This window comes from Oryzias latipes, chromosome 21 (genome assembly GCF_053564925.1).
Source record: "Oryzias latipes strain Hd-rR chromosome 21, Olatipes_Hd-rR_3.1".
Taxonomy (NCBI): Eukaryota; Metazoa; Chordata; class Actinopteri; order Beloniformes; family Adrianichthyidae; genus Oryzias; species Oryzias latipes.
This window is the reverse complement of record NC_136257.1, coordinates 28949135-28961210: the sequence shown is the minus strand read 5'-3', so window position 1 is coordinate 28961210 and position 12076 is coordinate 28949135. Positions and strand designations below refer to the sequence as shown.

At 38.8% G+C, this 12076-nt stretch overlaps 2 protein-coding genes across 3 annotated transcripts; both read left to right on the top strand.

Annotated features, from left to right (window-relative positions):
• The first annotated feature begins 2680 nt into the window (after window positions 1–2680).
• On the top strand, window positions 2681–5199 carry cxcr2 (chemokine (C-X-C motif) receptor 2). The gene is made up of 2 exons (XM_004082009.5): window positions 2681–2843; window positions 3252–5199. The coding sequence occupies exons 1-2, from the start codon at window positions 2769–2771 to the stop codon at window positions 4344–4346; spliced, it is 1170 nt and encodes a 389-aa protein (XP_004082057.2). The 5' UTR covers window positions 2681–2768; the 3' UTR covers window positions 4347–5199.
• A 3428-nt stretch (window positions 5200–8627) lies between these two features.
• On the top strand, window positions 8628–11920 carry faima (Fas apoptotic inhibitory molecule a). Of its 2 annotated transcripts, none has more exons than XM_004081982.5 (5): window positions 8628–8767; window positions 9501–9658; window positions 9742–9970; window positions 10614–10663; window positions 10963–11920. In XM_004081982.5, the coding sequence occupies exons 2-5, from the start codon at window positions 9545–9547 to the stop codon at window positions 11110–11112; spliced, it is 543 nt and encodes a 180-aa protein (XP_004082030.1). In that variant the 5' UTR covers window positions 8628–8767; window positions 9501–9544; the 3' UTR covers window positions 11113–11920. The 2 variants fall into 2 exon arrangements, with proteins under 2 accessions (XP_004082030.1, XP_004082031.1); XM_004081983.5 differs by having other exon boundaries at window positions 8648–8787.
• Window positions 11921–12076: the final 156 nt, after the last annotated feature.

Here is a 12076-nt window from a genome sequence, read left to right as displayed (position 1 = left end):
CTGGAACGTGTCACAGACGGTTTACTTCAGCCTAAAGCGTAATTCAGCCAACCACAAACAACGATCACATATCACAAAAAACCCCAAACAAAAGATGTCCACTTTTTTTAAAAATTATTTTTTAATACTTTAAATTTCAATAAACATTTTTTGATTTCTGTGAAGGCAGCACGAATAGACCTCTGCTGCCCCCTTCTGGACACTTTTTAAAACAATATCTGTGAAACCTAGGAAAAGGAGAAGGATCATTACCCACAAAATCTGAGGATTACAGTTTTTGGTTTTGTAGCTTTATGATAAAAAAAACACCATTATTGTCTACCTATCGCAAATCATAAAAACAAAATTCAAGTATAAATCCAAGGAACCTTTTCAGTTATTACCTGGCTGCTGTGAGATTTCAACTCTTCTAGGATTTTGGGCACTTATGGAAACTGGCAGCTCAGAATCAACAACTTTAATATGTCGCCAGTGAATCACGCCATCAAAACAAGTATTCATTCATTCCAAAAACATTGCATTTTTCTGTTCTGTTTCTGCTGTCAAAGACCCAAAGCACCTGAAAGAAAACTCTAAAAAACACGACGGGGTAAGTAATTAAAAAAAAGGAAAGATTAAATATCTGCTCTTCATAAAAGTAAACATTTTTTGCCATGCCAACTGTGGGGTAAAGGGAGACAAACTTTTGAGATTCCTTTTTTTCATTTTTTTCAAAATGTGCTCGAGCGGTTGACGAATTGAAAAGCTGGAGCTGGCAGAGCAGCATTTTGCTGAACCTGAAGGTGAGACCATCATGTTTTCTAAAGAAAGCCTGTGTCATTCTTGTGGCTGAATGTTGCGCTGCTCTTCTGCAGACAGGAAGGAGGGTGTTTTTTGCGGCTTCACTAAAGATCATTTTTCTTGCGTTTCTCAGGAGATTTTGGTTACACGTCTTTCAACATTTATAAACCAATTTCTGTGACTGTTTTCTATACACTCGCCTTTTTTTTTTTTTTTTAATTTGTATTGCCTCAAACTTGGTGCCCGAGTTGTAAAAAGTGCAGATTTTGCAAACGTCTGTCCACGTATTGTGGAAAGCATGTGCTGAGACTCTAGTAGCATTCTTAGTAATGAAAGACAAAGGAACTTTATTGTGCAGAAAGCTTTGCAGCATAGACTTTTAAATGGTAACATCACATGCAATCAACCACGAGGCCATGGAACTTAATTTAAACCTAAGACAGAGGGCAGAGGCTGAACATTATACTTGTTTTTTTCTGTCAAAATTCTGCGTTTTCGTGTTCTAGTATGCAGATTTTGGAGTAAACCCACTGTAATAAATAGGGGTGAAGGAAAAAATCAATTTGATGATATATCGCGATATGTAATTTGGTGATATTTGTATCGATGTATATGCGTCCTTTAACATCTGAGTCTTGTTTTTCCACTTAAACCCTCGACTGCTAGATGGCAGCTGAGAACTTTGAGTCTCTTTAAAAAGCTCAAAACTACAACACAAAACTAAGTCGAGATCTCAGAGATGCAGGTTGTTTTGTTGTGATGAGACAAGCACTAGTACCGAACTGAAACTCTGTGCCATGTTGCTGCCAGTCTTATATAAAATCCCGGATTGCGGTGCTTTGTGTTCCACTAAAATATCGCGATAGGTACGTATCGTATCGCCAGACTCTTTTTGGTACACACCCCTAGTAATGAAGGAAAGGTCTGATCAAAACGCGCTAAAGGAAACACTTTAGGATTAAAACCCCTTGTGTACAAATGTTTAGTGTCAGTAGAAGAGGTCCAACATTCATAAAAGTTTCAGATCAGAATGAAAGAAAGGATTTGGTTAAAATTTGAATGTTTAAAAAAAAAAGAGTTCTGGCAGTTATTTGATTTAAATGCAGTGTTTTATATCAACTCTACATTAATAGTAGTAGTTAAAATTGACATAAAATCTAAAATTTCATTACGTTTCAACTGATGATTTATGTATTAAATGTTTCACAATATTCCTGGATTGTGTGTGAAATTTCGTTATTACTGCAAAAATATAAATGTTTTTCAAGCATTAGGTCCTGTAGTCATCCCATAATAGTTTTAAAATTTCCTTTGGTACTTTTTGATATCCCCAGGTTGTTTCAGTTTGATTTGTAACTTTTTTATTTTATTTTGGGACCCATAAGAGAGTTTGGCCCTGGTCATTTTTTTGACAGTTTCTCCTGCTGTGATGTCATCTTTATTTTTTTGGGGTGGGCCCAGGAGGAAGGTTCCCTAACCCCACAATTAATTTTCACCAGGTACTGGGTGCGTGTACATTTTTGTGAGTTTTTAAGTATGTAGCAGGGTGACGTTTTTGCTCAAAGGTGCAATAAAAAAAAAGAAGAATTACAAAAACAATCTGGTCCTTGAGTCCAGGATTGCTGCTGGACAATTAAAGCGAAGTGAGTTGGATGCAAGACATTTATTGTGAATGTGGTTAATGTCTGAAATGTTGTTTCTCATCTGACGCTTGTCATGTCTGATGCACTTTGAGCCCTTTAAGGTCTAGGAATTGGTCCTATTGTCTAATTTCAGTAGCCTCAGCAGTATTGCTCTGCAAGTGCAGCTCTTGTAACATTAAAAGAAAAGCACCTATTTGGAGTATTCGGTCTTTGTAGATCCATTATGAGATTATTTTGTGGTTTTCCTGCTTACTTGTCTCACAGTGTGCTGACAACATCACAGCGACTGTGAGCACGGCTGATGATAGGGCTGTTCTTTAAGTTCTTCAAGTCAATGCTGAGAGGATGAGGCTTTATCTTTACATTCTAAGTCTGCTTTATCTGTTGATGCTGAGCAGCCAAGACATGGGGGACAAAGCGGTATGCAACTATTGTTTTTTATGTATATATATTTATGTTTTCATGAGAACATATTTTGGTTCTGTGCGAAGAAAGTTAAAGGGTTTAGAAGTCGAGTTTTTTTCGAACTTTTAAAAAAATGTTTGCTCTGAAAAAAGTTAATAGAACCCAGAAGAGCAGTAAAATGTTGTGAAACTGCAGTTATCTTGCAAAATACATCAAATTAGCCTAATATGTGTCTTAATAGTGATTGTACATGTTTTTTGGCTACGATCAGTGACTGAAAACTTGTGATGTAACTTTTCTTGTGTGAAATGTGGCAGAAAGTGAAAATGTTTCAGTAGTTCCAAGTCTAAATGTAGAAGAAGAAGCTTAAAACATTGTAGCATTAAAAACATGTCTAACCTCAACACCTCTGTTTTTCTTTAGACCCAGTTGACCTTGGAAGAAGCTGAGAGCAATTTTGATTTGACGTTGTTCAACGATTCTTACAATTTTACGTATAGTGATGAGACGGTCACAGATGACTCCTTGCCATGCAATGTAACTGTGCCTGGATTTAATTCCGTCGCCCTGATGGTCGTCTACATCTTGGTGTCTCTGTTCAGTTTGATTGGCAACAGCTTGGTGGTGTTTGTGGTCTGCACTATGAAGAAGGGCAGAGGCAGCACAGACATCTACTTGATGCATTTGGCGATAGCTGACTTGCTCTTCTGCATCACGCTGCCGTTCTGGGGCACCTACGTTCACTTCGGCTGGAGTTACGGCAACTTTCTGTGCAAAGTCCTGTCCGGCTTCCAGGAAGCATCGGTTTACAGCGGAGTCTTCCTGCTGGCGTGCATCAGCGTGGACCGTTTCTTTGCCGTTGTGAGGGCCACACGCGTGCTGTCTTCGAATCACCACCTGGTGAAAGTGGTCTGCAGTGTGGTGTGGCTGATGGCCGGATTGTTGTCTCTTCCCGTTGTTATCAAGAGGGAGAGCATGTTCGCCGAAGAACTCAACCAGTCCATCTGCTATGAAAACGTCACTGGAGATAGCAGTGACCTCTGGCAATTCAGTTTACGCATTCTGCGTCACACGTTGGGCTTTTTCCTGCCCCTGGTCGTCATGACCTTCTGCTACGGCAGGACGGGCGTGACGCTCCTCCAGATACGCAACCAGCAAAAGCACAAGGCCATGCGGGTGATCATGGCGGTGGTGCTAGGATTCGTTCTCTGCTGGCTGCCTTACAACGTCGCCGTCCTGACCGACACGCTCATCCGAGCCGAATCCCTGAAGGTGACCTCGTGTGACACCCGCTACAGAGTGGAGGTGACGCTGAACGTCACGCAGGTTTTGGCCTACATGCACTGCGCGATCAATCCGGTGCTGTACGCCTTCATCGGCCAGAAGTTCAGAAACCAGCTGCTGCTTTCCCTCTATAAACACGGTGTGATCAGCAAGAGGATCCAGATGGCCTACAGAAAGGGCTCTGCCCACAGCTGGGGCAGCATCAGATCCAAAAACACCTCAGTGACCATGTAGATCTGTCCTCATGAGGGAAATGTTTTCCCTGGGAAACCTGAAATCCAACTCTCACGAAGATCTAAAGTGTCCTCGTAATTTCCAAAGTTCTCACCTCATAGAACAAATAACATGAAGCAACGTTGAAAACTACGTTTCCCTCAATGCCTTGAGAGAGTCCACAAAGAACAACACATGCTTTTAAAGTCATGCAGGCTTACAAAACTGCTGTTTTGGCTTAGTGAGTTCTTCTTTTGCCTTTCTCTGGAAACCAGAAAACAGTAGATAGTTTCCACTGATGGTGATTTAGCAGCTTGTACTTTTTTTTATAAAGACTCACTCCGATGAATATCATGGTTTTAGGCATTTTTAACAAGTTCTTGTTGCATTTTTTCTGATGTTGGAGAACATCTATTAAAAACATTAAGCTTTAAAATACACTGTTGTGAATCAGGAGCAGATGAGAAAAAGATCATAGTTGTCCCGTAGAAAAGACGCTGGACGGGTCACAAGCTCCCTGCTCCAAGCTCTTATGGGGAAGAGGGGGTGGGGTTGCTCCACATGAACAGTCACAACTCTGAGGCAAATTTCTCAAGAACTACTGCCGCTCTGCAGAAACGGTTCCAGAAAATAACACAGGTTTTCTGATATCAGGCTAAAAACGGCAAAGGGATCATGAAAAACCACTGGGAACGCTTTGGAAAATAGATTAAAACATGATCGAAACGGGACTTTAGATTTGGTCATTTGGTACATTTTCTTCTGTTTGACATTAAGTTTACCTTGCAGTCAGTTGTAACTATTTGCATGTAAAAGTTTGCATGTTTTTGATGGATGCTTTGTTTCAAATACAAATAAATGCTTCTTGAGTTTCAATGTGTGCCTTAAAAAGTTTTGAATTTTCCATTTTGGCCTAGGATGTTGTTCAGGTCCAACAGCTTCACAGCTGTGTCTTCTTTTGGTTCTGCACTCCTTCACCTCACTTTTTTATCCACCTTGATGGTTTGAAACCTAATAAAAACCCAGAACAAATGAGTTTGTGTCAGAGGGGTAAGAAAAAATAAAAATAGATCATTTAGTCTAGTTGAACATTGAAATGTAAAAAGATTGCATTAATTAGAGGTGGGAAAGCATCATTAAGTATTGAATGTGACCTTTTCAAGGTCACAAAATGCCGTTTATCATTGCTGCCAACTATGAGTGTAAATCTTTGCTGCAGAAGCTGGGATCTTTTACGCTTGAAAGGTGTGCACTTCTGTTTTTCTTGCCTTTTTTTTTATTTTCAGGTTGAAGTGGAAAATGTGTTTTTACCTCCCATCACAGATCATATCTTTTCACACAGGAAGATGTGGTGAAATCGAGTTTCTGTTTTAGAAGAAAGTCTCAAATGTTACTGGAGATTAAATTTCATTGATACACCAACGAAAGTAGTATACTGTTGTAATCTGTGCTTAATCTGAAAAATAAGGGTTTTTTTTTCTTGCAGTTACTTTGTTTTTAATGAAAAATAAATAACAGTTAATAAATATATTTTTCAAATAAAATGTGTTTGTTTGACTTTTTTTTTAAATAATCTATGATGATGAATAAAATGTGTCAGTTATTAGCAGAACCAAAAACTGCATCAGGAAAACAAAAAAACAAAAAATAAACTGCATCATAACACTGTTACTTTACTGTAGATTCTATCTGTTCTGTTGTACTATTAATAGTTGAGAGTTTCAGAGACAAGGTGCGATTCTTTTATCTAATTAGAATTGTGCAGAAAGGGTCAGTTTAAGCATTAATTTATGACTGTGTATACAAATCTAAAACATTTTTGTTTCATAATTTCTAGGTTTTTTGTAAAAAAGAGCTTCTTCTAAATTCAAAATGAGTGTAATTTTAGCTTTAAATCAAAATTTAAGACAGAAACACTGCAAAAACATATTTATTGTGCATTAAATTCAACTCATTTAAGAATAAAAAAGCATCAAAAGATAACTAAGTCTGAAAATACATTGAACTACTTTGAAACTACTTTTGGCCAGGTTCCTGTTTTTCTTTGTGGTGTGTTTGAAGGATTGATAACCATCAGAAAGAGTAGACTCGCATGTTTTTCTGAAACCTTGCCCTCAAGAAATTAATAGTTCACAGTTTGAAGTCTGTGTTCTGAAACTAACAGGTATTAGATTACAAAGAAATGTAAAAAAAATCTATTTTTGTATATTAAAAACATTAACTACTGAGGCAAGTTCAACTTAAAATGCTGAGCTGACTTTCTGAAAAGTCAAAAACAAGAATAGCTCCAGACGCCATTTTCCCACCTGATAACAAAAACAGGAAAAACCTCCTGAGGAAATGGAGATGTAAAGAATTTATACTCTTTCCTTCACACCCCAACATTACACTTTGGTTTATTCTATACAGTTTCATAAGTATTTCCAAATTAAAACAGTAACGATTTGAAGTGAACACAGTTTTTCTGGTAAATATTTTTAACCTTTCCTGCACAACTATCAGATTCTGTCAAAAGGCCGTGTAACACAGCGACTACGCATTTTCCACGGATGAAATTGTGTTTTTTCTGCTACATTCGTGGTAATTCATAAGTGTCTCTTGCATTCATCGATCTTCACAGATGTCTGTCAAGGGTTTTGGCCGACGGGTCTTTACGTGAATTTGGGTTATGCGTACTGTACGAAGTTTACACACAATTATTACGTAAATCTTGCGCAATTGTATTGTAATTTTGGTGAGATGCTGCTGCGGCCGTGTAAGGCCTTCCCAGGTTCGGATGGTTAAGGACATCAAAAACCAGATGTGCAAATGGGAAAAAGGAAAAATCTCACAAGTTTGCACGACGTTTCAAAGCTTTTGTAAAACAGAGAGCCAGGGGCGTCTGCATAAAGACGTGCTTCGCTTCTGCGCTGATCTGCTCCGCTCTTAGTCCCCCCTAACAACAAACCCAACGTGTGTAAATCAAGTGATGGCATACAATGGCCCTGACTCCATCCTTACAAGCACAAAGATAAGAGACCAGCCATTCCTGGTAAGAATGACAGGTATGACCTCACAGATAAAAAACAGATACAGGTTTCAGATCTTACTTCACACAATATGCATGTATATAAGGAACCAAGTAAATGCATAAGGGGGGTCTAAGGGCAGGGATGCCAGTATAGCTTAGTCAGTTTGTTGGTTTCCTATTGAACTCTATGTATTCATGATCCTTTTGAGTTCATGTTTCACTTTTTCAATTACCAATAGGAAGCCCATTGAGACGACTGTTGTTGTGAATGTGGGCTATACAAATAAAATTGAATTATCAAAAGGTATAATAAAATGCCTGATAATAAAATATGTAGTCATGCTACAATGCATACGCAAATTCATGGCTTTCCACTCATGTCTAATGGATCTTTTACGCATGTACCACCGATGTATAACTTTGATATCACAGATACGCCGCACATATCATCTTCAAATGATATGATTGACGAAACAAGCACCAATGAATTTCATATAAACAGATCAATAATCACGCACAGTTCATGTTCTAAGTAGATTTACGTGTTCTTTGTGTGGTTTATCCTCTTTCTTCCGGTCTTTTAACATGGTTCATTTGTGATACATCTGTAAAAATATTCACGTAAAGATCACACATTTTCCCACTTATGTGAAAATTGACCATATTCACGTATGGACAATGTTCATGCGTGCAGTTTGGGCAAAATGTATGTAGTGGCGGTGTGACACGGCCTTAAGGAGTCGATGTTCCTCAGATTATTCTCCTGAATTGCAATTGCAAAAGACAAATCTTTATACTGTTTGGTCTCACTCTTTTTGAGCTTTTGTTAAAGCACCCCTATTCCCTCCCCATTGCTGAGAGCTCTCTGTTTACACATTTTCTGGCTAGCTTACAGCCTCTCAAACCCCCAAACGTACATTAGCGGTGCAATAAATACGGGAAGAAATATTGGAGCTATCTGGTCGTACAGTTTTTATGATACTTACTTCAAATTTGGCACCAAAAGATCACTTTTAAAAGGAGTTTATTTAAAATCTTCATTTGCTCATTAAATGGAAAAAACTAGTAAAAATGATCAAAATCAATAAATATTGGAAAAGGCCACAACTTTATTAAATATATTGTTCTTGTTTTTTTTTCTACTCCATGCAATGTTTGTTTTTGACAAAGTTACCTTTGAGTGATAATTCCTCACCAGTAGAATTCATTTAGAATCTTAACATTTATTCATAATAATACATAGCTATAAATAAATAAAAACTCTAAATTCGAGGGTTGGGCTTTAAGGGCGTGGGCGGAGACAAGCCCGTGTGTTGTTTTACGCTGCGTAACCATGGTAACGCATTTTGCATTACGCCGTCAATAGCTGTAAAGTGGCGCCATATACGTTCGAAATCACGGAACCGGAGGGACGTTTTTCATCACCACTGAGGTAACCTTGATGTCTTAAAGGTAATACGACTGAAATGACGTTTAGAGCCTTTGCAGCTGAGCAGGTTTCGCGGTCAAAGGTCCGGAAAATGCTGTGAGTTCAGACCGGAAAATGTTAGGGCCACTTTTCTTTAAAAAATAAAACCATGAAAATATTTTCTTTTGTTTTTCATTATTAAAAAAAATGTAATTTCAACTTCATGTGGATACTGTTGTCTTTTCGGTATCTTGATCACATTGGTGTTCCTAACATTTAGCATTGTTTTATCACCTTTCCAAAATTTTAAGCAGGTTTCTCAAGACTTCCTTCTTACCTCAGCAGCCTAGGAGGAAAATGAAAAGAAACTGAAGAGGTTTTATTTTGTATTTTTATTATTTAGTCTCGAAATAGTGTTAATGTTAGTGTTTCCAAACCAAAACAAAAAACTCAAGCCTTTAAAAGCTTCAACTTTGAAAGAGACTTCGTCAAATCCGGAAGTCTCCTCTGAGGAACATTGCTAGCTTACCTGCTATTTTTTTAGCAACATTTTACAGCGAATCGTTTTGTTTTTTCCCTTAACTGATTATTATTGTATTTCGGTTGCAGCTTATATAAACATGGATGATCTTTTACTGAAACGTTAAAAAATTAAAAAGCCTTTATTTTTTTTTCGTGACTAATTGCTAAGCTGCTGTGTTAGCTAACGTTTGAAAGAAAGCGTTTAACCACCATGGCTCTGTGTTTGTGGTTCTAGTTCGGTTTCTGTTTGCGTCCAGCTGGTTCCGAAAAAAGGTCAAGATGTCGAGCGATCTCGCAGGTGTGTGGGAGGTGGCGCTGAGCGACGGAGTCCACAGAATAGAGTTCGAACACGGGACAACCACGGGGAAAAGGGTCATCTACGTTGATGGGAAGGTAGGGGTTTTATTCTGTTTGCCTGGGGGGAAATGGTTTAAAAAGCAAGTGTCATTAGTAGTTACCTTCTAACCTTAATTTAGGAGGTTCTTAGACGGGATTGGATGTTCAAACTCGTGGGGAAGGAGACATTCAACGTGGGCCAGTCGGACACCAAAGCGACCATCAACATTGATGCCGTCAGCGGCTTTGCTTATGAATACACCCTGGAGATCAATGGAAAAAGCTTGAAGCAGTACATGGAGAACAGGTCAAAGGTCACCAGCACCTGGCTGCTCAACCTGGATGGCTCTGACTGCAGGATAGTCCTTGGTGAGCTCCTCCATACTTGATTCTTCACTGTGTTTAAATCAGATCATCGTTATTGTCTTACAGAGCAGCTCTGCCTCTCATATTATGTCTGAGATGAGGCTAAGCTCTTAAACTGCTTTCAACCTAACGCCACCTTCAGCCACCTCACTTATCTGGGTCACCCGATCCTGCTTATAATTGGCACTGATAGCCACTAATCCCCTTACAGAATCTACTCAATAATGCACATGTTTCTAGTGTGAATGTCATCATGCTCTGTTGATGGTAGAACGGGTTTTTGTCAATGAAGGAACATGCTACCACAGAACCCACATTTAGGTCACCGTGTGACTGTGATCTGTTTGCTGTGCGGCTTTATAAACCGATAACTCTGCGGCTGGTTCCTCACATTTGTGATAAAAGCTGAAAATAGAAGAGCCTAATGTATAATTGGGCTAAAACCCATGAAAGTTTTTGCTTTCCTGTTTAATTTTTTATTTATTTCTGACATTTGTTTGTAAATGGACATAAATGTAGTTTATTTAAACCTGTCTTTTCTGACATTTTGCCAATTAAAACTCATCAACATCTGTCAACAGCTGGAAACTCCACACTCGGATTATGACAGCTGTTTGTTGTTTACGCCTGCTTTTGCTTATTTTAGAGAAGGACACGATGGATGTGTGGTGTAACGGAGAAAAAATGGAGACTGCAGTAAGTATAAAAGCAGCAGCTTTGCATTGATTAATAATTTATTTTATTCCAATGCAAATGATTAATACGTCTTCTTTGGGTTTTGATATTTCCTTCTGTTAAGAACAAACAAAGTTCATGTTCCTTATGACTTTATCTGCAGAATTTTTGGAGAAAAAAATGAATAGTTGAGATAATATAGTTTTTCTAAAGTTGAGGAGGACTTTCTGTTGTGTTTTCATAGGAAAAGTGTTATATAAATAAAGTTTGATTTGATTTGAAGAAAAAAAAAAACGGACTTTTCTCTCTGTTGCCCGCAGGGGGAATTTGTGGACGACGGCACAGAGACGCATTTCACTCTGGGAGAGCACACCTGCTGTGTGAAGGCTGTAAGCAGCGGGAAGCGGCGGGACGGGATCATCCACACCCTGCTAGTGGACGGCACAGAGATCGCAGAGTGCATGGAGTGACTGCGCATCCCGGTCTGGTCACAGTTCAGGACCGTTTCTGCGAAACAGCAATAGTGCCGACTAGAAAAGGGATTCCTTGAGAACTCTTTTTGCCCACTGAATGTTCTGAAAGTCCTTCTGCGTGGGTCTTTAATCACCATAAAGTAGGTGTCTTAATAGAACTGGTCGTACTGAAAGAAAGCAGCCACTTTAGAAATGTCAACCACTGAATAACACGGTCATATCTTCAGAGGTGCAACCGAAACGTGGGCTCTAGATTCGTGAAAACACTTTATTCCATTCCTTTTATCGGCCCTACATCTACAGCTGGGACTTTACCACATGGAAATAAAAGTCAGGTGTGATTATGAATGGAATCCGAGGTCCCAGTCACCTTAACTCTTAAGCTTTTGTTATCGTCCCATGTTGTGTTGTAAAGCTTTATTCACCGGGACTCAGAAAGAGTCCTTGAATGTAGCAGCACCAGAGTGGCCTGATGTCCTTACGGTAAAAACTCTTCGTCGGACCAGCTGGAGCGGTCGGGGTGAAACTGTGAGAGGCCACTCAGAAACTGCTGTGTTGCATCTAAGCGGCCATTTTTCTGCCACTTTTGCAGACAATCATCCAGATATGTTACTGTTGTAATACTGCTTTCCGTAGGCCATGTTCAAGCTTCCCGTTAGCTCAGTTGTGCGCATTTTCATGTAAATAGTAGTTCTGATTTTTTTTAATATAGGAATTTTTTAGCGCCATTGTTGGAAATGTTGTCTTGTGCGCTGAAAAGATCTTAACTTATTTGTCAAACTCTAATTAAAATGTAGTGAAAGGATCCCATTTTGATTCTTTTTCACGTGTCTGGTCATAAAAAAAAAAGTAATGTCGTCCTCTGAGATTCATGAAAAGCATTTAAAAGCAAAAGAAACACTTCAGTTGATATAAATACCTGGATGGTATTGAGCTTTAAGGAAGGTAATAACAGAAGAGG